The sequence below is a fragment of the Ailuropoda melanoleuca genome, chromosome 2 (assembly GCF_002007445.2).
Source record: "Ailuropoda melanoleuca isolate Jingjing chromosome 2, ASM200744v2, whole genome shotgun sequence".
NCBI lineage: Eukaryota > Metazoa > Chordata > Mammalia > Carnivora > Ursidae > Ailuropoda > Ailuropoda melanoleuca.
The window spans coordinates 166,663,657-166,691,497 of record NC_048219.1 but is presented as its reverse complement, the minus strand read 5'-3'; the positions used below and the strand labels follow the sequence as shown (position 1 = coordinate 166,691,497).

The following is a 27,841-nucleotide window of genomic DNA, read 5'->3' as shown; positions in this document are numbered from 1 at the left end:
CACATCCTTTTCTACTGAATGAGGTGCAGGAAGTGGGGTGATGCGCAAGACAAGCCGGATCCTGCCTCAGGGGATTTATGGTTCTGCTGAAGGAGGCGTACCTGAGGTACCGACAAGTCTGGGGAGGATGGGTGAGAGGAACGTTAGAAAGGTGCTTGAGAAAGCCTGCTTGGAGGAAGCAATCTGTGTACTACAATCTGAACAAGCCGGAATCAGCCCAGTGAGATGGAGGAAGAGTATTTCAGATGGAGGAACCGGAAGCCCTGAGGCTGAGGCAGGAAGGAGTTGAAAGTGCTCCAGGATCCCTGTGGTGAGAAGGCTGTGATCAAAGAACAGAAGGAAAGGAGATAGGGCCAGAGAGATGAGCAGGGTCCACACCCCAGGGACCATGGAGGGCCTAATGAGTTTTCATTTCCGGGTCATGGGAAGTCATTAGAGAGTTAGTTACGAGCAGGGAATTAACATGATCCTTCACTTTTCTTCAGAGGGGTAACTGTTCCCATATACACATTATACAAATTCACCAATTGTTTATATTTTACCCTCAGTCATTTTCTCTCCCATCTTGTAAAACCTCTTCCGTCTTGCAAAACAAAAATATCAATAACAACCAATGAATCATTGAACATTATATCAAAAAACAAAACAAAACACAACAAAAAAAAACAACCAAAGCTCCTCCCTAGATTCCACTTCCCCTTCCAACTGCCGACCTCTCTTCTTCTCTGGCAGTTTCTCCATGTCCTTTCCACTAGGCTACCTTCCCTCTGTCTACGTGGCTCACCTTTCACTTGGCTAACACCTATTTCTTCAGGTCTCAGCTTAAAAGTTACTTCCTCAAAGGGACGTTCCTGAATCTCTAAGTTGGAAAACCTCTTTGCTTGTGTTTTCCTAGAGTACTGTACTGTCCCATCACATCATTCCTCACACCTTATCATCTACCTTCTCCCCATGCTCCATGAATACAGACACTGTTTTTCATTTTTTAGAGTTTTCAAATTTTTTATTTATTTTTTAGTAGGCTCTATGCCCAACATGGGGCTTGAACTCTCAACCCTGACATCAAGAATCACATGCTTTACCAACTGAGCCAGTCAGATGCCAAGAGACTGTTTTTCTTTGCTCACAGCTACATCCCTAGCATCTGACACAGTGCCTGAAACTAAGCTAGTACATCTGATCTTCAGGCATTTGGTAGCTTGCAAGGGCAATATATTGTTGAAGTGACGAGTGTTTTTTGGATCCTGAAGTTTTCAGTTAACTCTGCATATGGATTGTTAAATTAGGAGAGGAACAGCAGGTAAAGAATCTGCACCGACAGCAGTGGCACAGGAGACTGGATAACTGGCAGGTTTCTGGCCTCCTTCTCCAGGGCAGCTAACTCCCCACCTGGAGTCTGTTCAACAGCCTACATGGCCCCATTCTACTGTGGTGCCCCTCTCTGTTTCAGGCCTTAGTTCCGACGCAGAAGCTTTGGGGTAACAGTCTGGCCTGAGGAATTTCACTCTCTTCGGAGTGGGGGTTTATGCCCAGGCCCTAGCTTCCACAAGACTGCAGGGGTTAATCTTCCTGGGTATCCTCTTCTCTCTGACCCTACTCCTCACTGTGGAGGCTTGAGTATGGACACCAGCAGTAGGACAATCCTAAAAGTTAGGACTCTGAAGTCACTTAGCCTGGGTCATAGCTCAGCTCTTGTACTTTCTAGCTATTGTGGCCTCAGACCAATTACTTAACTTCGCGTCTAAGCCTCCCTTTCCTTTTCTGCTACACATGTCTCACTCAGAGTGCTGGAGTGAAGAGTAAGAGAGATCATGAAAACAAAGCTCTCAGCACATTGCCTGATACACACTGAGTGCTCAGTGACTGTTACCTGTTATTAGTTTAGCAGAGTGTGAGGGCATACCTGTTTTCTAGGGACACCTCCTCTCTCCAGAGATTCTCAGACCCTAAAGAGAAGACACCAGTGTTAATGGAGATTAATTACCACTTCCAAATAGTCCTTAGCTTCTAAATTATCAGGTGTACTCAGCATCAGACACCTCCACCTCCATGGCCAACTCACTTGAAAGATTTTATTTGTACGTAATCTCTCCACTCAACGTGGGGCTTGAATTGACAAGATCAAGAGTCGCACGCTCTGCTGACTGACCCAGCCAGGTGCACCTACAGCCAATTCATTTTAGAGCTAGGCTCCAAAGGCACTGTCTGTCTCTAGAATTCAACTTTCAAGTATAGATGCCTGACTTCACAGGGACCAAGGACAGCTTTGCACCGACTGTAATTGGTTTCCCCAACAATGCTAACTTTCAGATGTCCAGCAGGTAGCAGAATATTAGCTGGCAGAAACACTGCCCATTCTATACCGGGGAGCCCGGTTTTTAGTTATGCAAATGTAAAGAGTCTCTTTTTTTGGGAGGGGGAGGAAGAGAGAGAGAAAGAGAGGAAGTGAGAGGGTAAGGGGCAGAGGGAGAGGGAGAATCCCAAGCAGGCTCCATACCCAGCATAGAGCTGGACATGGGACTTGATCTCACAATCAAAGCTGAAATCAAGAGTCAGATACCCAACAGACTGAGCCACCCAGGCACCCCAAGACTCTTTTTTGAAATAAACATGTTTTATATTTGCTTAAGAATTAAAAAAAAAAATTAGGGGTGCCTGGGTGGCTCAGCCATTAAGCGTCTGCCTTTGGCTCAGGTCATGATCCCAGGGTCCTGGGATCGAGCCCTGAATTGGGCTCCCTGCTCGGCGGAAGCCTGCTTCTCCCTCTCGCACTCCCCTTGCTTGTGTCCCTCTTTCGCTGTCTCTGTCAAACAAATAAATAAAATCTTTAAGAAAAAAAATTTTTAATTAAAAAAATAAAGAATTTTTTAAAAAGCAGATATATGTTTTAGAAAGAGTGGGTCAGGGGGCGCCTGGGTGGCACAGCGGTAGCGTCTGCCTTCGGCTCAGGGCGTGATCCCGGAGTTATGGGATCGAGCCCCACATCAGGCTCCTCTGCTATGAGCCTGCTTCTTCCTCTCCCACTCCCCCTGCTTGTGTTCCCTCTCTCGCTGGCTGTCTCTATCTCTGTCGAATAAATAAATAAAATCTTAAAAAAAAAAGAAAGAAAGAGTGGGTCAGAGTGTGACTAATCTGACTTCTTAAGAGAAGAGCTAACCAGGGAGTTAATGATCCATGGGACGGTGGTGATGGAAAACTAGGGCCAGGAACTCCAGGGTTTTGAAATGGGCAGTAGGTAGCAGTAAACCAGGTTTAGAGGAGATAAAGAAACATTTTTGGCATATAGTGAATTGGAGTTGCCCATGAGACATCCAAGTGACACAACTGAAAATATAAAACTTATACATATGTATGGTCAATAGAAAAAATTCTGGGAGGACACACACCAAATTTTTAACAGTAATTATCCCTGAACAGCAGGATTATGGATGATTTGAATTCTTCAGTATACAATTTTCTAAAATATTTATTTATTTACTTACTTATTTTTTACGTAATCTCTACCCTCAACATGGGGCTTGAATTTACAGCCCAAGATCAAGAATCGCATGCTCCAGGGCACCTGGGTGGCTCAGTCAGTTAAGTGTCCAATTCTTCATTTCAGCTCAGGTTGTAGTCAAGGGTTGTGAGATCAAGCCCAGCATGGGGCTCTGTGCTCAGCACAGAGTCTGCCGGAGATTCTCTCCCTCTGCCCCTCCTCTGCTCCCTCAGGCACTCTGTCTCTCTCTCTTTCTCTCAAATAAATAAATAAATAAATAAATAAATAAATAAATAAAATCTTAAAAAAAAAAAAAAAGAGTAAAAAAGAATGGCATGCTCCATCAACTGAGCCAGCCAGGTGCCTTAGCATGCAATTTTCTTTCTGTGATGACTATGTATTATTTTTGTATAAAGGAGGCATGGGGGGGCACCTGGCTAGTTCAGTCAGTAGAGCATGCAACTCTTGCTCTCTGGGTCATGAGTTTGAGCTCCACATTGGAGGTAGAGTTTATTTCTTTAAAAAAGGAGCCATAAGAGATGATTTTGAGACACCCCTGTGTTATTCAAGACACCTGTCCTAAATTGCCTGCTTTTACCTACTTCCCACTTTGTTTCTTGTCTATTCAAGATTTTCCTGGATTCTGACCTCAAGACCTTTTTGCCCACATAGGGATTCTCTTGGAGAATCTGGTCTTCAGACCAGACTCCAAGCAGTCTCCTTGGCATTGCCGCTTGTTTCTTTCTTCTAGCATGATCTGGGCTCTCCCTCAGGATACACAGCAAGATGCTCTTTCCTGAGATGTATTATTTCAGTTTGTGGAATTTTGTAGGACTTTGAGAACTTGGGAGAGAAAAATCACAAATATAAACTAAAGAATTGGTGAACTATGACAGACTCATGAAGTAGATAAAAAGACAAGGCTTGTTTAAGATTGAATTGTTGATTGGGGCGCCTGGGTGCCTCAGTTGGTTAAGCACCTGCCTCTTGATTTTGGCTCTCAGGTCGTGATCTCAGGGTCGTGAGATGGAGCCCTGCATCAGACTTCACATTAGATATGGAGCCTGCTTAAGATTCTCCCTCTCCCTCTGCCCTCCTCTCTAAAAATCAAACAAACAAACAAAAATTGAATTGTTGACTATTTCTAGAAAGGCCCTCAAAGTGAGCTAGATAAACTATTCTCTATCTTCGCTGAGGGAAGACCAAAAGAAAATGAACTGAAGCTGCAAAAAGAGGCTTCTGGTTGGATGAGTGACTTTTGTTATGGAAACCTTCCCATAAATAAAACAAAACCTGAGATGGCACAAACTTCCAGGTATAAAACAATTAAGTCACAGAGACGTAAAGTACAACATAGGGAATATAGTCAGTACTATTGTAATAACTTTGTGTGGGGACAGATGGTAACTAGACTTACGGTGGTGATCATTTCATAATGTATATAAATGTCAGATCACTGTTTTACACCTGAAACAAATATGTCAACTATACTTCAATTTTAAAAAACCTTAAAAATAAGGCCCCAAAACAAAACAAAAAATCCCCCAAACCTGGGCACCTCATATATAAAACAGGAAAAAGGGGGATGGCTCCAATAATAAAGGCCTGAACGGGGATTGCCGAGCCCAACCAGCACCTTCTGCCCTCAGGCGACTCGCCTAAGCAGTTTGAAAGCCAGTGGTTTAGATCAAGGGTCAGGAAACTATAGTCAACCAAGATTAGAGCAGAAATCAATGAATTAGAAACCAGGAGCACAGTACAGCAGATCAACAGGACTAGAAGCTGGTTCTTTGAGAGAATCCATAAAATTGATAGACCACTGGCAAAACTTGTCCAAAAACAAAGAGAAAGGACTGAGATTATTAAAATTATGACTGAAAAGGGAGAGGTCACGACCAGCACCATTGAAATTGCAAGGATTATTAGAAACTTTTATCAACAGCTATATGCCAAAAAACTAAACAATCTGGAAGAGATGGAGGCCTTCCTGGAAACCTATAAACTACCAAGACTGAAACAGGAAGAAATAGATTTCTTAAATAGGCCAATTAACTATGAAGAAATTGAGTCAGTGATAAACAACCTTCCAAATAATAAAACTCCAGGCCCAGACGGTTTTCCTGGGGAATTCTACCAAACATTCAAAGAAGAAATAATACCTATTCTCCTAAAGCTATTTCAAAAAATAGAAACAGAAGGAAAGCTACCAAACTCATTCTATGAGGCTAATATTACCTTGATCCCCAAACCAGGCAAAGACCCCCTCAAAAAGGAGAATTACAGACCGATTTCTCTAATGAATATGGATGCCAAAATCCTCAACAAGATCCTTGCTAATAGAATCCAACAGTACATTAAAAGGATTATCCATCATGACCAAGTGGGATTCATACCTGGGATGCAAGCATGGTTCAACACTCGCAAATCAATCAATGTGATACATCATATCAACAAGAAAAGACTCAAGAACCATATGATCCTCTCAATTGATGCAGAAAAAGCATTTGACAAAATACAGCATCCTTTCCTGATTAAAACCCTTCAGAGTGTAGGAATAGAGGGTACATTTCTCAATCTCATAAAAGCCATCTATGAAAAGCCTACTGCAAGCATTATTCTCAATGGGGAAAAGCTGGAAGCCTTTCCCTTAAGATCAGGAACACGACAAGGATGCCCACTCTCGCCACTATTATTCAACATAGTACTAGAAGTCCTTGCAACAGCAATCAGAAGACAAAAAGGGATCAAAGGTATCCAAATCGGCAAAGAAGAAGTCAAACTGTCTCTCTTTGCAGATGACATGATACTCTATATGGAAAACCCAAAGGAATCCACTCCCAAACTATTAGAAGTTATAGAACAATTCAGTAAGGTGGCAGGATACAAAATCAATGCCCAGAAATCAGTTGCATTTCTATACACGAATAACGAGACTGAAGAAAGAGAAATTAGGGAATCCATCCCATTTACAATAACACCAAAAACCATACGTTACCTTGGAATTAACTTAACCAGAGACGTAAAGGACCTATATCCTAGAAACTATAGATCACTTTTGAAAGATATTGAGGAAGACATAAAAAGATGGAAAAATATTCCATGCTCATGGATTGGAAGAATTAACATAGTTAAAATGTCCATACTACCCAGAGCAATCTACACTTTCAATGCTATCCCGATCAAAATACCGAGGACATTTTTCAAAGAACTGGAACAAATAGTCCTTAAATTTGTATGGAANCAAGGAAACAGTCAAAAAAACTAAGAGACAGCCCACGGAATGGGAGAATATATTTGCAAAGGACACCACAGATAAAGGACTGGTATCCAAGATCTACAAAGAACTTCTCAAACTCAATACACGAGAAACAAATAAACAAATCATAAAATGGGCAGAAGATATGAACAGACACTTTTCCAATGAAGACATACAAATGGCTAACAGACACATGAAAAAATGTTCAAAATCATTAGCCATCAGGGAAATTCAAATCAAAACCACACTGAGATACCACCTTACGCCAGTTAGAATGGCAAAGATAGACAAGGCAAGAAACAACAATTGTTGGAGAGGATGTGGAGAAAGGGGATCCCTCCTACATTGTTGGTGGGAATGCAAGTTGGTACAGCCACTCTGGAAAACAGTGTGGAGGTCCCTTAAAAAGTTAAAAATTGAACTACCCTATGACCCAGCCATTGCACTACTGGGTGTTTACCCCAAAGATACAGACGTAGTAAAGAGAAGGGCCATATGCACCCCAATGTTCATAGCTGCATTGTCCACAATAGCCAAATCATGGAAGGAGCCGAGATGCCCTTCAACAGATGACTGGATTAAGAAGCTGTGGTCCATATATACAATGGAATATTACTCAGCTATCAGAAAGAACGAATTCTCAACATTTGCTGCAACATGGACGGCACTGGAGGAGATAATGCTAAGTGAAATAAGTCAAGCAGAGAAAGACAATTATCATATGATTTCTCTCATCTATGGAACATAAGAACTAGGATGATCGGTAGGGGAAGAAAGGGATAAAGAAAAGGGGGGTAATCAGAAGGGGGAATGAAACATGAGAGACTATGGACTATGAGAAACAAACTGAAGACTTCAGAGGGGAGGGGGTGGGGGAATGGGATAGACTGGTGATGGGTAGTAAGGAGGGCACGTATTGCATGGTGCACTGGGTGTTATACGCAACTAATGAAGCATCAAACTTTACATCGGAATCTGGGGATGTACTGTATGGTGATTAACACAATATAATAAAATAAAATTTAAAAAAAAAAAAAAGGAAACTATAGTCAGTTGCTTGTTTTTACACAGACCATGAGCTAATTTTTTTTTTTTAATTTGTAAATGGCTGGGGAAAAAAAGGAATTATGTGACATTTGAAAATTAAATGAAATTCAAATTTCAGTGTCCACAATTTTTTTTTTTAGTTGTAGTTGACTCACAATGTTACATTACTTTCAGGTAAGTAATTGTCTGTGAAGTTTAGTTGGAACACGTGCTGGTTTGCTTATCGTCTATGGCTATTTTTGCACTACAGTGGCAGACTTAAGTAGTTGCAATAGAAAGCGTATGGTCTATGAAGCCTAAAACATGTACTGGTCCTGCACAGAAAAAGTTTGCCAGACTCTTTTAGATGAAAGACAATGTTTTATGATATTGGTTGTAACACTGTTGTGATGAATGGAATCTTATGATTTCTCCTTGTAAGGCATTAACGTTTGGCCAGGCTGTGGTTTGAAAGAGGTCCTGTCTGTATGGAGGAGAAATGACTGGTCTCAATCTCCCCGGATCCCTGAAAGTCTCTCCCTTCCAGCCCTGGGAGACTGTGGTTTTACCCTTGGGCTCCAGCCAGTCGCCTTCAGATGGCTAAAGGGAAAGAAGGCAATTACCTGGCATTATGCCAAAAAATCCGCCTCCCCCCCTTCCCCCCCCCCCAAGTTTGGAGCCTAAAATTCCTGGCAGTTCAAAAAAGGATTTCCTTCAGAAGAACACAATTGCCGTAATGCTCTGGCCAGCCAGTCCCTACATTTCACAGGCTGGGAAAATTTCATTTGTGATTTGGGAAGAATTGTTCAGAGAGGGAGGAAAGCCCCATAGGAGACTGTGAGAAAGAGAAAAGCATATCTAGAACAAGCAGAAAATGAAGAGCAAAATCTGAATATCTATTTGCACTCTTCTAAATTATTATAGATCATTTAAGATGAAACCAGATCATTTGCATTAACTTATATTTACAATGCTTTGATCCTCAACCTAGCATTTCACAAACACGTTTCTCAAGTATATTAAACAGGTAGAGGCTAGAGTTAATAGTCTGTCACCTTAACTCTTCTGTGATTCTAGTTCTACAAAATGGGGATGAGACCTTCAAAATCTTCAAAATCATGGATGATTTCTCAGCCTGAAGTATAAAGACTAGTAATTGGGGATTAAGTAAGGGCAAGTGTGGGGAAATGATCAATCTCAAATAATTGTTCATTTATTTCCCACTTCCCACTTTGTTCTTTACTGGAAAAGGCTTGATGATTACATTGGTGAAACCACAAAACTAACCAAAAAAATATATACCCCCTCATGATCTCTGCAGAGAGAGAAACCAAACCAGTAAACAACAAAACAAATTGCCAGTGTCATAGTTTTAGATAAAACATACACCATGATAGTTTTTGACTATAGGTTCATTTTATTTAAAAAAATTTTTTATTTTTTTTTAGTGAACTTTACACTCAATGTCGGGCTTGAACTCATGACATGGAGATCAAGAGTTGCTTGTTCTGCTGACTGAATCAGCCAGGTGCCCCTATTTTACATATATATATGTATATATTACAGAAAGAAAGAGAGAGTGAGCATGTGCATGTGAGCGAGTGGGAGAGGGGCAAAGGGAAAGGGAATCTCAAGCAGATTCCCCACTAAGCATGGAGCCCAACATGGGCCTCAATCTCATGATCCTGATACATGACCTGAGCCTAAACCAAGAGTCAGACACTTAACTGACTGAGCCACCCAGGCACCCCTATTTTATATTTTTTTAAAAGACTTTATTTGTTCATATGTCAGAGAGAGGCAGCACAAGCAGGGGGAGCAGCAGGCAGAGGGAGAAGCAGGCTCCCCGATAAGCAGGGAGCCCAATGTAGGGCTCGACCCAGGACTGGGATCATGACCTGAGCCAAAGGCAGACATTAACTGACTGAGCCACCCAGGCACCCCTGTAAGGAATTTTTGCATAAATTACCTGAGCTTCCAAGAGCCCTGTAAGATAAAGAGAATTATTATTTCCATTCTATAGATGAAGAAACTGAGGCTCAGAGAGGACACAGGTTGATTCGCCCAAGGACATGAACTAGTAAGTGGGGAAACCAGCTCATAACAGCAAGGACACTTTTTACAGTGCTTTTTGGCTCATGCAGCACTTTCATGTATATCATTTTCTCTGCCCAGTAGTGCAAAGATCTTCCCATTCTGCCAGTCAGCTTGTGGCCTCTCCATCATGCCCAGCTGGTTATTAGCATGTTGCTGGCCCAGCAGATTATAGGTTATAAATAGATGCATTTGTTGTCTGACCAATTCTCTTCCTGGAGTCAGACACATCCACCTCTGCTAGAAACCAAGGCTTTCTCTGCTTCCTGGCTCAGGTAAAGAAAGCAGTTTGAAATGCTAAGAACTCACACGAAGGCTTCCCTGCATTTGTTGTACAGCACGGCACAGCTCTCTAGGTACCCAACTACCAAAGCTCGAAAGATGTCAGGAAGTGGTTTGAGGGTGGGGATATGGAGTACGGCGGGTGCAGCTGTACTTACAACTCGATAGCCCGCCACGGAGTAGGTCTCTGCTGCTGTTATTTCTGTTTTCTACTTTCTTCAGTGTGTAGCATCTTGGGGCTAGCAGAGGGAAAGGGAGAAGCAGACTCCCCACTGAGCAGGGAGCCCAATGCAGGGCTCGATCCCAGGACCCTGGGATCATGACCGGAGCTGAAGGCAGATGCTTAACCGAGCCACCCAGGTGCCTCCGTTTCTCATTTTCTATCTCTATTTGTTGCTTCCCTGCATTCCCTTTCTCAAGCAAGAAAGGACTTAAAATGTCACACAAGCATGACCTTCATCAGGAAACTCTAAGGTCTGAGGTTCACTTTGTGCCCTTGGAGGGCAGCACCAGCTGCATCTTCTCTGCTCCCTTGAGTTCTGGTTATTTAACAAGTACCGTGTCTCCAAATGTGTGTTGACCAAGAATGCTGTAAAGATTTAACTTAGAAGTTTTCAGAGATAAAGAACATAGAATTAAAGCAAAATAAATGTGGTTTCAGTTGTGTACTGATAAACTGGAATCCTCTTGTACATCTTGACTATACAATTTTAAGAGGTAGAAGAGAAAAATTATCCAGTTTAAGACCACTTAATTCAAGTTAATATTTTTAGAGTTAATTGTGCAAAACTATGTTAGAAAATAAGGGGTTGGGGCACCTGACTGGCTCAGTCGGTTACGTGTCTGCCTTCGGCTCAGGTCATCATCTCAGGGTCCTTGGATGGAGTCCCGCATCTGACTCCCTGCTCAGCAAGGAGCCTGCTTCTCCCTCTGCCTGCCTCTCTCTCTGACAAATAAATAAAATTTTGAAAAAAAAAGATAGTAAGGGGTTAAGAGTAGATGCTAATAAAGACAGTTACGAGACAGTTACTGAAAAAGTAGCTTTCTCTTAATACTATTGGTTGAAGTATAAATTACTGCAATATTTTGAAGGCCAACTGGCACTATTTTTTAAAAAATCATATTTGTTTTATTTTATTTTTTAAAAGATTTTATTTGTCAGAGACAGAGCACAAGCAGGGGGAGCAGCAGGCAGAGGGAGAAGCAGACTCCCCACTGAGCAGGGAGCCCAATGTGGGGCTCAATCCCAGGACCCTGGGATCATGACCTCGGCTGACGGCAGATGCTTAACCCACTGAGCCACCCAGGTGCCCCTGTTTTATCTTAAGTAAGTTCCATACCCAACATGGGACTTGAACTCATTACCCTGAGATCAAGAGTCACATGCTCTACTGACAGAGCCAGCCAGCCCCACAAACTGGTATTATTTTACACTTGTATCCCTTTGACACAGTCATTCTACATCAGAAATTTATCCTAAGGAAACACAAGTACATAAAGACAAATGTGTAAGACGTTCATTACAGCTTTGTAATAAAATGGCAACAAAAACCACCCTAAGAGAAACAAAATTTAAAAGTACTCCAAAGAAAAATACTAAATACTAGACACTTCGACGTGATAAAATGATGCCAGTTGAAAACTTATTTTGCCCGTTCTTTAAGGTTAGAGTCAACCAAATTAAGACTGAGAAATGCTCAGCCATTTGCATGTCTGGGGCTAGACCATACATTTCTCATTGATGTTTCTTTCAAAGACGCTTTTGTGTGCTTTCTCCGCTGTGCGTGCTGCCTTAAATCTGGGGTTTTATTCTCACAAACTTAATAAAACAATGACAAGTTTTTTCACTTTTATATAAATATGTACAGAACACCTGCAGATTCAGCAATTCCTTTCCTTCAAAAGCAAACTCTTATGACAGCAAACAAGGCTGATAATGATATTTCTCGTACCTATCCAAAGTTTGCCTCATTTATGTGGGAAAAGCACTGACGCATTAAGCACCCTGCCCCAGGGCTCCTCAAAATTAACTAGTGAAACAGCACAGCTGCTGGCTGACAGTGGTATTGCAGTGATGCTCATTTTAAAGAGGCACAGGCCTGAGGTCTTGGCCATCAAAGTCGGTACTAGTTTGCAGTATCAAGGAAATCTAGTACGGTGGCCAAGGTGTAAGCGTCATCAGCTTGTCAAACTTGTCAAAGTGCATATTCTTGAGGCCCATATCCCAGATCTGCCAAATCAGAAATGTACCTTTTTTTTTTTTTAAAGATTTTATTTGTCAGAGAGAGGGAGAGCAAGCAAGCACGAGTGGGGGGGCAGCAGGCAGAGGGAAAAGCAGGCTCTCTGCTGAGCAGGGAGCCCAACTTTGGGCTCAATCCCAGGACCCTGGGATCATGACCTGAGCCAAAGGCAGACACCTAACCAACGGAGCAACCCAGGCATCCCAGAAATGTACCTCTTAAAAAGTTCTCCAGGTGTCTGAAGTTCCCACAAATTTTGAGATCCACTTCTCTAATTACTTCTAATTTCTTCTTAAAACGAAACCCCGTACAAGTGTAAAATACTCCAGAAGAATCACCATTTGACATTTGCTGTAAGAAGTGATTTTAGGGGCGCCTGGGTGGTTCAGTCGTTAAGCGTCTGCCTTCGACTCAGGGTGTGACCCCCGAGTCCTGGGATCAAGCCCCACATCAGGCTCCTCCACTGGGAGCCTGCTTCTTCCTCTCCCACTCTCCCTGCCCGTGTTCCCTCTCTCTCTGGCTGTCTCTGTTAAATAAATAAAATCTTAAAAAAAAAAAAATTTTAAAAAGTGATTTTAAAGATTTGAGAGAGAGTGTACATGAGTGATGGGGGAGGAACAGAGGGAGGGAGGATCTTAGGCAGACTCCTCAGTAAGCACAGGGCCGGGCCAGGGAGATGGGCCTCGATCTCAGGTCCCTGAGATCACCACTGACCCTAAGATCACAACTGGAGCCGAAACCAAGAGTTGGACACTTAACCAACCGAGCCACCCAGGTGCCCCCCAAAATTTTTGTTTAAACCATTTCTGGAGCACCTGGGTGTCTCAGCAGGTTAAGACTGACTCTTGATTTTAGCATGGGTGGTGATCTCAGGGTTGTGGAAAGGAGTCCCATGTCGGGCTCCAGGCTCAGCGGGGAGTCTACTTCCTCCTTCTCCCCCTCTCTATCCCTAGCCCTGCTCATGCACTCTCTCAAATAAATCAATAAAATCTTTTTGAAAAACTAAACAATGTAAACAAAAATTAAAAGTAAACAAAAATTTATTTTAAAATAATTTACAGGGGAGCCTGAGTGGTGCAGTCGTTTAAATCATCTACTTTTGTTTCTGGCTCAGGTCAAGATCTCAGGATTGTGAGATTGCAGGCTCTGCTCTCAGCAAGAGTCTGCTTGGGACTCTCCCTCTTCCTCTGCCCCCCCCAATAAATTAATTTGAAAAAAATTTTAAAAATATGTAAGTTGTATTTGAGAAAGTCAACAATGTTGACTTTTGAAAGCAATAAAGGTTATAGGTAATGGCCACAATACACAATAGAAAACTGAGCTCAAGGCCCCAAAATTCAGGTTTATCACTTAGGTCCTTAGATTTAATGATCTTAAGGTTGTCACAAAGAAAAATCACAAAAGAAGCCTCAACGAACTCTAGAAGATTGAAGTCCATACCATGCATCTTTTTTTTTCTTTTTAAAGATTTACTTATTTGAGAGAGAGGGAATGCATGCACATGTATGTGCAGAGGGGCGGGGAGGGGCAGAGGGAGATGGAGAGAGAAACCTAAGCAGACTCCACACGAGCAGACACGGACACAAGGCTCAATCTCACGACCCCAAGACCATGACTTGAGCCTAAACTCAACAGTCGGACACTTAAATGACTGTGCCACTCAGGTGCCCCACCATGCATCTTGTGTGACAACACTATGAAACTAAGTCAACCACAAGAAAAATCTGGAAAAGACCACAAGTACATGGAGGTTATATTTCTTTTCTTTTTCTTAAGATTTTATTTTAGAGAGTGTGAGTGGGAGAACGGGCAGAGGGAGAGGGAGGAGGGGCAGAGGAAGAGAGAAAATCTCAGACTTCCCACTGAGTGTAGAGGCCCCCATGTGGGACTCAATTTCACAACTCTGCCTTTCCCTCTCCTCCCTGCTCATGCTCTGTCTCTCCCTCAAATAAATAAAATCTTAAAAAAAAAAAAACACTGCATGTCAAGTGGAATTAAAATAAAAACTAAAAAGTTAAGAATTAAAAAACAAAAAAGCTCATGACAAAACAACTCAGAAACAGCATTCTTAATTTTTTTTAAAGTAAACTCTACACCCAGGGTGGGGCTCAAGCTCACAACCCCTAACATCAAGAGTCACATAGCTGTCTGAGCCAGCCAGGTGCCCGAGTTCTTAATTTTACTTTCTTCTGAACGTTAACACAAAAACCTAGTTAATTCATCCACAGGTCATTCACTCACCACCAAACAAACATTAAGGCCCTATTATACTGTAGGAACCCTGACATGTAAGAACACACAGGAAGGTCTACAACTGGGGAGTGGACATATTCATATATTCAACTGGGATACAAAAGGAAATTAATGGCTTTAAAAACCCCTTTAAGCATTCTCTCACTTTATTCTCAGAGGAACCCAGTTTCAGATAAACAAGTTTGTAAGAGTGACCTCCAACAAGAATCACCTAAGCACTTACTAAAAATGAAGAATCTTGGGCTCCATCCCAGATCTGACTCATTTGCAGTTTATCAGGATCCCCAAGTGATTCTTATGCATGTTAAAGGTTTTAGTTACTTGCCCCTAATGCCCATTATTCTAAATGGTACAGCTGGGATAGAGGATGGGCCTGAAATAAGTTTTAAAAGACACCCTGGAGGTTACCTGGGTGGCTGTTGGTTGCTCGGCTGACTCTTGGGTTTCAGCTTAGGTCATCTCAGGGTCCTGGCGTCAGGCTCTGGCCCTCAGCAGGGACTCTGCTTCAGGATTCTCTCTCCCTCTGCCCCTCCCCCTACACACCCTCTCTCTAAAATAAAACTTAAAACCTTAAAAAAAATGGTCTTAGGGGGTGCCTGGGTGGCTCAGCTGTTAAGCATCTGGCTTCGGCTCAGGTCATGATCCCAGGGTCCACGATCCCAGGGTCCACATCAGGCTCCCTGCTCAGCAGGAAGCCGGCTTCTCCCTCTCCCACTCCCCCTGCTTGTGTTCCCTCTCTTGCTGTCAAATAAAATCTTTAAAAAAAAAAAAAAAAGCCTTAGAAAAGCAACAAAACATTGAAGAGAACTCTTCATAGAGAGCTGCAGAAAAGTGATCTGAGGTTGGAGTTGTGGAGAGAGTACAGCTCATCCAAGGCCATGCATGATAAACACACTGAGGACCCACAAAGTAGTAGAGATATAGAAATAGTTTACTTATCTACTTCTTTATGAATTCATTTTTTAAAGTAGGCCCGATGCCCTGGTTTGGAGCCCAACACAGGGCTTGAACTCAAGACCCTGAGATCAAGCACCAGGGAGGGCTCGATCCCAGGACACCAAGATCACCACCTGAGCTGAAGCCAACAACAGTTCCCACGCTTAACTGCACCATTCAGGAGCCCCTAAAAAAATAAATCTTTAAAAAAACAAGAAAAGTCAGATGCTTAAGACTGAACCACCCAGGTGCCGATACAGAAGCAGTTTAAACCAAAAAATATACATTTTTGAAGGAATGTGGAATACAGTGGAGAATCAGTTTTGTGTTTTGAGAATCAGTAAGTTTTTTATTTAAAGTAATCTCTACACCCAATGTGGGGCTTGACCTCACAACCCCTCAAGAGTCCCATGCTCTACCATGTGAGCCAGCCAGGCACCCAAATAGTTAGTATATCTTAAATATTTTATGTGGCCCACTCACGGAAACGTTTCAAGTTTGCTAACGCAAAATTAGCCATATAAGATTCACCTGCACTTCCCACTGCAGACTAAGCTCCTAAGGCTCCTCAATAGAACAAGTACTTCATTTTCGCACAAAACCCAGAACCTACCTGCTGGTTAAACAGTTAAGAGTTCAGTACCTAGAACTGATAGCTTGGGGAGGTGGGTGGGAGGATGGGGTAACTGGGTGATGGTAACTTGAAGTAATGAGCACTGGGTGTTGTATGCAACTGATGAATTCTACCTCTGAAACTAATAATACAGTATATGTTGATTAAATTGATAGCTCTGTGATTCAACTAGATTCTTCCCAGGCCTGTAGACCACTTAAAATGATTAAACATTTGTTAATTATTAATTAATTATTCTCAAAGTCTTTTCTCAGAAACTTTTGACTATATTGCCCTTGGCAGGTCTATCGAGAACTTTCATCAAAAGCTGTTAAAAATCTTTTATGTCCCAAGACAAGAATGTGTCTGAGGTACAGAGGATGTAAAATGGTAACATTATTTTGGGAGCAAAATAACCGGCTTTGTTATATAATTGTGTCTAGGGATGGCTACATGTACTCTGTGTAGGATTTACTTCAAATATCCAAATTTGAAACGTACTTACACCTCTGAAAATTTGTATCATTTTTTTCCACAAACCACTGTTAGTGGAGAAGTAAAGCTGACCATCATCTCTAATTTACAAGAGAGGAATTGAAGTTAAGAGGGCCTGCGGACTTGCCCACGGTTACATGAAAAGCAGAGGGAACTCAAAGCTATGATCATTTTATTTTTTTAAAGATTTTATTTGTTCATTTGAGAGAGCAAGCATGGAGAGCGGGGAGGGGGACAGGCAGAAGCAGACTCCCCACTAAGCAGGTAGCTGGACACAGGGTTTGATCTCAGCAAACCAAGCTCATGACCCGAGTCAAAGTCAAGACGCTTAACTGACTGAGCCACCCAGGCACCCCAAAACTATAGTCATTTTAGCTCCTCCACCTGTTGAATGCTTTTACTGAACTGGGCCTTAGCATCATGCCCATGGCATACAGAGATGTAAGACCTAACAGTCCTATGAAACTTGTGGTTGTCATGATTATATGGCTGTCACTCAGGCTGTTGTTCACATATTGTAAATACTGTATTTTAGAAACAAGGGCTTCTCTTTGGTGTTCTATGTCCTGGTTTATACCCATGGACATGTTATTTTGGTCACCTTGTTTTCCTGTTATTTCCCCATTCTTTACTATAAAATCATTGTTATCCTTTTAAAAATGTCACCTTAGAAAAAAATCTGCATCTATGTTAATGTTAATAATTATTTTGTTGCTCCATTCAGAACTGTGAAGTAAAAATAAAGTTAGGGATATAGTTTTTTTTTCTCCTTCTGAAGGGATACAGAAAAGTTCTGCTCACCTAATTTTAAAATTTTGAACACAAAACACAGCTTTATTTAAATAAATACAAAGGCAGAAAAATTGGAGAAAAGGAGAAAAAAAGACAGTCCAAAAAGGAAAAAGAAACATTAGAGTGAGGCTCTTAAATTGGTCCACCTAATCACAGCCTTCCAAAAGCCTAAGTTTCAAATTGACAATTCACAACTCTCACTTCTCAGCTATAATTATACTTCTCAGCTATAATTATCAAAGCAATAATCATCAAATGTTAAATAAAATATAGAAAGGATCATAGATTATCTACCTAAAATATATCACAGAACTACCTTAAAATACAAAGAAAATATTTTTATTTGTGTAACAAAGACTCTAAGAAATGATGACATAATCAAGTTAACAGAATTGGTGTCGAGACACAGATAGGTTTGAAAAGGTATAGATGATTAGTAACTTCATTTTATCCAACCTTCCCTCAATTAGAGAAGATCTCTGATACATTCCTGACTGAATCTTAAGCATGATGTATCCCGGTGATTCAAAGATGGTTCCCTTCAATCAGTCCTCATTATCTCTCTTTTTTTTCTTTTTCTTCTTTTTCTCTGGACTCTGAAAATAACAAAGAAGAATGCTTTTGAAAGAGCAGTAAATGTATGGATTAGTAATGATAACTTTATCCTTTAAGAAGCAAAATAGATCTGTTTCCCTCAAAAGCAAATTTGGGTTAAAGATTAAAACCTAAAAATAGAAAAATCACCTCTATGAAAATCTGTAGGAAGTTCTATTCTCTCTCTTCCTCAAAGTAAACGCATTTTGTAGTAAGATTCTAAGGTTTGGGAAATGGCCTTTTTTATAATATCATTTTTATTTTTACCGTTCCTTCAGTGAAAACCATCTTAACTGCCTGCTCATTCCTAATATAGAGAGTGCAATAAAATACAGAGACCTGGCCCACGCCAGCAAGTATTGGTAATTAAAAACTTACAGGAATTGCTGTGCTGGTGCATGGTTCTTCCTCAGAAAGTGGTTCTTCCTTAATGTGTTTCTTTTTGTCCTTCTTCTTCTTCTTCTTCACAGATGTCTCCTGTTCTTCTACCACTAGTACTCCTTCTTCTTCTTCTTCCTCTGTTGCTACTGGGGCTTCTTCAACTGAATGGGGTTAAGTATAAAGACACAACAAGTAACACTCTATCAGACCTCGCTTCCCTACTTTTGAATCTCAATTTTTTTCCCCATCATTCTGGTTGACTATCTGATGTTTGTTATAAAATTCTCTAAGTGGAAAGGTCCTTCGAACACCCACCTGGTCCAAGAACACTAACTTTATGAGATCATGAAGCTATGTATGGAAATTAGGATTGAACAGATCATCTGATCTCCAAACCCAATGTTTTTTTTGGAAACTGTCAATTATACTAGAAATAATCGATTAAGAATTTGTGCTCTGGGGTGGCACCTAGGTGCCTGGGTGGCTCAGTCGATTAAGCGTCTGCCTTCAGTTCAGGTCATGATCCTGGGGTCCTGGGATTGAACCCTGCATCAGGCTCCTTGCTGGGCTGGAAGCCTGCTTCTTCCTCTCCCTCTGTCTGCTGCTCCCCCTGCTTGTGCTCTCTTGCTCTGTCAAATTAACGAATAATATCTTAAAAAAGAAAATAAAGAATTTGTGCTCTGGAGTTAAGAGACCTGGGTTTATTCAACCTGCTGTGACCCTGAGAGTAAGTCACTGACTTCTGTAAACCCCACTTACTCATCTGTAAAACTCAACAATACCTATCTTACTGGATTTAAGAGATAACATATAATTCTTGGCACATAAGAATGAGGACTCAATAACAGGTACCTATCATTAGAAACTCGTTCACCAAAAATTTATTTAGCACCTACTAATGCCAGGCCATATCCTAGACAACTGGGTACAACAGGGCATAAAACAGACAAAAAAAATCCCTGAACTTATGTATAACTTTTTTTTTTAGGAGTGGAGGGGAAAAAATGACATAACTATACAATATTTTACACAGTAATCAGTGCTAAGAATAAAAATAAAGCAGGAAGAGAAACACTGAGGAAGGCAATGCATATGGATACTTCATACAGGATAGTCAGTCAGGCAACAACTGGAAGAGGCAAATGAGTGAAATGACGCACCTATCGTGAGGAAAAATACTCCAGGTAGAGAGAAGGGGAAATGCTAAGGTTATTTTGGAAGAGGAGGAGAGCTGGCAGAATCAAGGAATAACAAGGAGGCCAGTGTGGCTAAAGGAGTAAAACTAGAGAGAGGGGCGCCTGGGTGGCTCAGTCATTAAGCATCTGCCTTCAGCTCAGGGCGTGATCCCACTGTTCTGGGATCGAGCCCCACGTCAGGCTCCTTTGCTAGGAGCCTGCTTCCTCCTCTCCCAATCCCCCTGCTTGTGTTCCCTCTCTCGTTGGCTGTCTCTGTCAAAAAAATAAATAAAATCTTAAAAAAAAAAAACAAACCTAGATGAGAGAGTTAATGGGGGGGGTGCCATTATGGCTGCTACATTAAGAAAGGCAGTGGTCAGGGCGCCTGGGTGGCTCAGTTGGTTGAGCGTCTACCTCCCAGGGTCCTGGGATCGAGCCCCACATTGGGCTCCCTGTTCAGCAGAGAGCCTGCTTCTCCCTCTCCCTCTGCCTGCTGCTCCCCCTGCTTGTGCTCTGACAAATGAATAAATAAAAATCTAAAAAAAAAAAAAAAAAAAAAAAAGGAAGCAAGCAAACAAGCAAAGCAAAGCAGTGGTGGATAAGTGGTTAGATTCTGGATATATATTTTCAAAGTAGGACTGAATTGAGAGGATCTGTTGCCAGAACAGGGGTACTTGGTTAGCTCAGTCGGTGGAACATATGACTCTTGACCTCAGGATTTTAAGTCTGAGCCCCACACTGGGTGTAGAGATTACTTAAAAAAGAAAATCTCAATTAAAAAAAAAAGAAAAGAAAAGAGGATTTGTTGCCAGAATAGATTTGGGTTTTAAGAAAGAGTCAAGGTTAAAGGCCAAAGCAACTAGAACTGCTATTAATAAGACAGACAAATTTGTGGAGCACAGATTGAAAGTGACAAGGATATAGGAATGTTAAGTTTGAAAAGTCTACTGCATATACAAGTGAAGATACTGGAGTTTGCTATTTCAAATGCTATTAACGGGCTTAGGGATCACCTTACCGTTCAATAAACAAACAGAAACATAGGAGTTAAATAACTTGTTTATGTTTTCTTCAGCCAGGGCAGGAATCCACATTTGCTGATAATATACTTTTGACCACTAAGCTATTTAGAAGCCAAAACTTAAATCAGTCATTACTTTCATGACTGATGTTCCTGCTAGACTAGCTGGTAGGCATTCAACAAAGGTATTGCTAGTAAACGGGGTTACTTATCAACTTTGCAAGACAGCCTCGTTCACTGGAGAGTACCTATTAAATATTATTATTATAATGGTAGGTTACCCAATATGTTATTACTCTAGTCATTCTATGTAACAGAAACAATGAAGAAAACCACTCCTGCAACTTCTATACTTACCTATGTAACAAAAATATTTCAACAACTAAATTAAAAACCACGACCTTTTTTGCTTTTTAAGCTGACTCTCAAAATATTTCACATGGTTGGAACTAAAGTTTAGTAAACTTAGCATAATACACGATTCCATATATTCAAAGAAATGCTTCTCCCATTCCTCTATAAAGTCTGATAAATACCTTAACTATTCTCAAGGAACATGATGGCTTATTAAAAAACACCATTAACTTTTCAGTATGGGTGGTTTAACAATAAAGTTCAATGGCATGTACTACCCCAAGACTTACGAAGTCTGTCTTTCGTAAAGAATACAAATATAAGCAACATTTAAAAAATTCAAACTGACCTTTAATTTTAACCTTTGCTTTTTTGGCCTTCTTTTCAATAATTTCATCTTCTTTATCTACCTGTTCAATCTTCCGTTTTTTAGAACAGGTTGGCAGTGTGGAATCACCAGAGGGATCATAAGTCTTCACTTCACTATGAGAGTCAAAGAATTATAGAAAATCTCTATAAATACTTGTAACTGAAATAAGTCTAAGGAAGTTTAAAGGAAATGCCATTAGATAATACTTATATAAGCATAAAATACTGTTTCATTTTAGTGGTTTTGGGGTAGTTTATGAAAACCAAAAATTTCCAAAAGGTAAAGAAGTACCAATTACTATTTTCCAATCACACTTCAAGAGAAGTGGTGAGCTAAAATGAATTCTCATTTAATAATCAATGTAATAATGACTATGGTACAGAAAAACATTCAATCAGTATGGGGAAAAATGGAGAAAATTTCTTTACACTGAATGATTATTCTAGAAGTAAACGCTGAAACAATTCAAATTTTAGAAATAGGGTAATTCAATGAAAAAACAAAAAACCTAAATCAAGTTAACAGAGAAGATTTCATCACAAAACCCCAGAAGAAAGAACAAGGGGATACATATGGATAAGGATTCCCTAAAAGCCTACATTTGCTTTTGTTCTAATGTAGCAGAAAGAAAAAACTAGTACTAAGTGCCTAAAACAAGAATTAATAAATATCATAACTGGTGCTTTAAGTGCATGTGTTTAAAGTCAAAAGCATAATGGCAGGAGATTATGAAAAAATCGCCCAAAACAAGCAAAGGAATGTTTTATTTCTTGTTTATTTATAGAGTCATGGCTGCTTAATTTTTATACACTGAAAACATTAATAGTTTAAAAAACAAAGATCCACACTTACCAGCTAAAGCACCAAATTTGACTTAAAAAACAACAAAATACATATGTGGTCATTACTGAAAACTTGGAAAGTTCATAAAACATAAAATTTTAATGCACCCAGAACACTTTTGGTTTCTTTCCAGAGTAAAGGAAATAATTTTTCTAAATACGTATGTTTAAATACATATGTGTATATATATTTATAGTAAGATGTTACTCCTTGAACAGTTTAAAATTTTACTATTAAAATTCTTCAAGAATTACAAGAGCGCTAAGGGAGAATTTATGGGTTAATGACTAGAAACATTTTAAAGACTCCTGACACATACTGTCAAACCACTTCCCAGAAAAGCTGCACCATATTCTACTTCCATCATCACAACCTTACTAGTACTGAACACCACGTCAAATAACCAAAATACCTCTCCCTACACATATCTTATGTTCGTTTCACAGTGAGGTATGAATACTTTTCTATTATGCCTTTTAGCTACTTCTAGACTTTTCGGTCTTTAAAATAGGTTTTATTGTGTATTAACTCTGAATTGATTTTCTTTTTGATAGATGGTATACCACGCAGAAGCTACGCTGATATTTACTGTCATCATCTGAAAATGAACTAGTTAAATATTAAGAAGAAGAAGAAAAAAAAAAGCCAAGGAGCACATGACTGGCTCAGTTGAAGGAGCATATCATCCTTGACCTCAGGGTTTTGAGTTTGAGTCCCATTTTAGGTAGATTATTTAAATAAGACTTTTAAAAAAAGAGCCAAAACATATGCTATATACCTATTTATTACAACAATATAAAAATGTTCATGTGATTAAAAATTAGAAATATGGAAAACAATAAATAGCAAAGAAATAAATTAGAGACATGGAGGTGTTTAAATTTTGTTATAAACACTGCTGTCATCAATTAAAATTTAATCAAGCAGATTGTTCATCCATCCTCCCCCAAATGCACTCACCTTTTATGTTCATATTTTTCTGTTTTTGCTAATGCTTTTCCCGTTCCACTTATTTTCCTTATCTAAGAAAAGATATCAATTCTTTGTAAGTATAAGGGAAACTATTACTAGCAGGAACAAAAAATGTTATTAGACATACTAAAATTTATCATTAAAATAAAACTGCTTGGTAGGTGAAATAAGTATATAAACTACTTAAAGTTTATTAATTTTTGAAAGCTAACACTGCTACAATAGGCAGGATGTGGTCCTTACCCCTCTATCTTCCAAGGTCCTCAACCTGGCCTCTAACTTGGCTCTGTTCTCAACGCCCATCGCAGAACTGGAATCTTCACCAAAAGCATCGTATCGGATAGCCAAAACAGTTTTGGCTGCCAGCATTCGAGAAATCTGATAGAGAACTTGAAGTTAGAGGCATTCAACTATATTCCAAGTTGAGATGTTAAAATCCTCAATAACTTATTCATGAGAAAAGCTGGAGCAAATCATCAACTCTATCAATCACTCTAGGATTTTTTAAAGTCAGGAATTACGAAAGTATTATGAATCCTACAACTCAAGCCACCTATCTTATTATATCTGAATAAATCTCTCAATGGCTAACTGGTTAACCCCATTTGTTTTGCTGGATGAGATGATGTTGCAGTAGTTCATGTCTAAAACAAGCTCAAACTACCTTTCTAATATCTTCCTTTAATTTCTACTCAGTGACCTTAGTCATGAGGTCATCTGGAGAAAGCATAGCCCCCTTTTAAACTAATTAACATTTTATCAACCCCTTTCATCAATCTGCTCTGAATTTTATAACATTTCAGGGGTTTTTTCCCCCTTTAACATTTCAGTTTCTGTTAAATTATGTGCCCTAAAACAAAAGGCTTGAAAGTACCTAATATGCTCAAGACTCAGCTTTCTTATCTGTAAAACAGAAACCCTACATCTCACAGGGCTATTTAAAGGACTCACTTCAGTCCCACTAAGTGTTGGGCACAGTGCATGGTTATTATAATTCATAAATGATGTTAAATTGATTTCCTGCCACACAGAAAACTTTTGTTGTGCCATTCACTCCATCCCTCACAAACAGGTGGATTCTAGAAAAACCCTAATACAGCAAAAGAAAATGGCTTTAACAAGATCAGTTAACACTTTATCTTTAAAAAAATAATAGTAAAAAAAATTTTTTTAAAGTAAGATCTACACCCAACATGGGGCTGGGAACTCACAACCCTGTAATCAAGAGTTGCATGCTCTACTGACTGAGTCAGCCAGGTGCCCCCAGCACCTTTATTATTTCTTTCAGTATACCAAAGTACTTTTTAGCTCAAGAATTCACCACTCTCTATTTAACGAAAAAGAAACAGTAGAAAAATTTATTGCATACTACAGAATAGGTAGAAAATGAGTTATCTGGGGGTGAAAAAAAAAAGAAGAAAAACCACCTGCCCCAGAAGAAAGGCAACTCACCTTTCCCTTGTGTTTGGGACTTGTCTGGCCTACAAGTGAAGCATGATAAATGAGACCATACTTTGGGGTATCTCGTCTAGACTTGAGGGCTCTGAAGAGTGCCTTTTCTGCTCCAAGAATCTGAACTGTAGAAGCTGCATGTTTGGCCAAATTCAAAAGAGAGCCTTCAAAAGAAAAAAGGAGTTAAAAGGAATGCAATTCCAACTATTTGAAAGTTCCATGTATTAAACACAAGACACAATCTAAGTATTACAGCCACCACAGGAAATAAAAATCTGATATAATACAGATTCTATAGTCTGAGATGCCCTAAAAAGCCTCAGCATTTGATTCATCCATGTAGCACCCTAAGCAGAGGTTTACAATGCTTACGACAAACTGAAGGTTAAGCTTATTAGTTCAATCATACGTATCTGCCCAAGAGATGGTATTTATTCTACATTCCATGAGCATACCACAGAGGATTTTAGACATCAAGTATTCTACTTTAGATATGAAAAAAACCAAATAGATGGACACTCATAGGAGATCTCAAAGTAGAACTATGTGATAACTTCCTCACACTTTGTTGTTGAAGATATGGATGAGGAGATGTGCTTCCAAGTACACTTATCAGGTATAAAAAATTGCTGCTTTGTTAGATTTATTGCACAGATTTTGTCAAAACAGACCCTTAACATTAATGCTCAACCGCTAGATACGTATTTAAAATTCAACACACACTTCCATTAATCCCTGCATCTCTTACCACAAAAGTTAAGTTTATGAATATTTGGATGCAGACAACCACCAGTCAATCCCAACCTCGCAGCTGAGGGTATTTGAATATCCTATATGTCTGATTAATAATGCAGTTATAGGAGCTATTCTAGTTTTGACACTTTGATTTAGATGATACATTAAGATCTTCTGTGACGGACTGTAATGATGACTCCGATAATGTAGTAGTACTTCACTCCATTTGCAAATACTCAATTATACAGTATATTTCTGCAGCATACCTTCTTTGTAACATCACCATATACACATACGAAGTCTTACTATAAATTTATTAAAAATATTTTGCATGTCAAATATATTAAAATAGCATATTCAGTAGTGAACCAGATTCTCAATCAAGGGTACATATCACCTATTGTGAAAACTATTCCTATTTAATCTGATGAGGTGTTTCGTTTTGCTTTTGTTTTTTGTTGTTTTAGAGGTATGGGGGGGGGAGGGCAGAAAAGGAGAGAGAGAGAATCTTAAGTAGGCTCCATGTCCAGAGTGGAGCCCAATGCAGGGCTTGATCTCACAACCCTGAGATCATGACCTGAGCCGAGATCATGACCTGAGCCGAAATCAAGAGTCAGGAAACATTACCCGATTTCATCCTCCTGCGTTCATCTGATTATTCTCATTCATGGTAATAAACTTCTGACAACGGACCCCAAGTGTCTCAGAAGAGGTAGTGACTAAAGATGCCTTCATTATCCAAAAGGAAATCAGGCATACGTATCAGAATCATCATTGAACACTTACTTGGTCCTCAGTTCTCACCCATATACCACCTACTTATATTTATTACCTAAAATTTCTAATAAATGTAATTTGAAGATGAAAAAAAAAACCTAGGTAGAAAACCATCTACTCTAAATACCCATTTATAAGTTACATTAAAATCATCACCTGCATGAGCAATGAGCCGTGCTCCCACTAATTCCCCAACCATGACCGTAACATTTGGTGCAATGGCCATCATTCGATTTTGTAGATATTCATAGAGCTGGGTTCTATATTCTGAGATTTCAATTACCTAGTATAAGAAACAAATGAATACACCATAAATGACTTGTGTTAAAAAAAAAAAAAAATCACATAAAAACCACACGTCTGAAACACTGGAGTCCTAAATTGCCATAGATCAGCCATGTAATCCTGGGAAAACAAAGCATCCCTTATCTCAGCTTCCCATAATAGAGATATTATGAGATAATAAATGCAAACAACCTAATACATGGCCTAAAAACATTAGTCAATGTTACTGCTATTTTTAAAAACTCCAAGGGCTAGACATTGTGTCATCCTCTGTGATTCCTTTTTGTGTGTGTGATTTTTTAAAAAAGATTTTGTTAAGTGATCTTTACGCCAACATGGGGCTCGAACTTAGAACCCCAAGGATCAAGAGTCACATGCTTTACTGACTAACCCAGACTCCTCTTTGTGATTCTGGTTTAGCGATCTCCAAATGAGGGGGGAAAAAAGCACTCCAGGCTACAAACATAAAGGCTGGAATTAAATAACTCAAGTTGTATTTCTCCGTCTTCTTAATGGATTCATAATTCATTAGCCAGACAATGCTAACAACACAAATTTTCAACTTACTTCAGTATGTACTTCCCCCTCTAAGTATACACAGCAAGATGGCATCAGATGAGGTAGTGACTAAACACCCTCATATTTATCAGGTGAATTGTGAGTTGAGAAATCATCATTGCCATCAGAAAACTATTATTACATAGCCGGTCCCACCACAACTAGTTTCTCCATGTGTATAGTTTACCTGAGTGCAGAGATGCAGAATATTGCAAATATCTTCTTCTGAAACCTCTGTTCCCATTGATATCTCCGCAGCTGCTTTCACTTCTGCTTCAACTTCCTCTGGCAGTAATTCAGAAAGTTTGGCTGAGGCATAGTTCTTCCTATCGCCTATGGAATGTTTGCAGAGGATGAGGGAGAATCACTCTTCAACAAATTACATAAAATCCAAATAGTCAAAAAAAAAGTAGAGATAAGCCAATGAAAAGGGTGCCTAAACAAAACAAAAAGCAACAAGTTTGACCTACTAATTTTCCTCACATAAGGCTTGATTTTTAGAGATTAAAATCTCTCCCCACCATCTCCCTCCAAAGAGACATAAATTAGAATAAAAACAAAATACCCCATGAAAAAGGACTAATAATATTGTAACAGACAATTTATAGTTAAGGTTTTATTAAAGCCAGTGGCATGAATTCTTGGGGTGGTAATATGGTAATGCAATATGAGCCTGGTAAGTCCTATTTATTAACAATGCTTAGGTTCTTCTACTAACAATATTACTGCACACTGGTATGGAATGTAACACTAACAGTATAGAGAGCAGTACCAGCTTTAGTATTATAATATATTGCAGGATATCCCAAATCTACAGTTACCCCTATTAATGGTAAATTCACTATGAGATACATTCCAC

General features: G+C 39.7%; 1 protein-coding gene and 2 non-coding genes across 4 annotated transcripts in view; all 3 read right to left on the bottom strand.

The window, feature by feature from the left end:
* Positions 1–17,782: 17,782 nt before the first annotated feature.
* The window catches only part of NOP58 (NOP58 ribonucleoprotein), a 28,785-nt gene continuing 18,726 nt past the window's right edge, over positions 17,783–27,841 (bottom strand). For both annotated transcript variants that reach the window (XM_011224860.3, XM_011224861.3), the window contains exons 8-15: positions 27,170–27,315; positions 26,296–26,422; positions 24,628–24,791; positions 23,419–23,553; positions 23,164–23,225; positions 21,340–21,473; positions 18,438–18,601; positions 17,783–18,061 (exon numbers count right to left, since the gene is read on the bottom strand). In XM_011224860.3, the coding sequence (XP_011223162.1) occupies positions 18,011–18,061; positions 18,438–18,601; positions 21,340–21,473; positions 23,164–23,225; positions 23,419–23,553; positions 24,628–24,791; positions 26,296–26,422; positions 27,170–27,315 (983 nt within the window). In that variant the 3' untranslated portion in view covers positions 17,783–18,010. The remainder of the gene's footprint in view (positions 18,062–18,437; positions 18,602–21,339; positions 21,474–23,163; positions 23,226–23,418; positions 23,554–24,627; positions 24,792–26,295; positions 26,423–27,169; positions 27,316–27,841) is intronic.
* On the bottom strand, positions 26,061–26,144 carry LOC117801328. The gene has a single exon (XR_004623845.1). It is a non-coding gene; the product is annotated as a small nucleolar RNA SNORD11 (small nucleolar RNA).
* LOC117801329 lies at positions 27,028–27,109 on the bottom strand. The gene has a single exon (XR_004623846.1). It is a non-coding gene; the product is annotated as a small nucleolar RNA SNORD11B (small nucleolar RNA).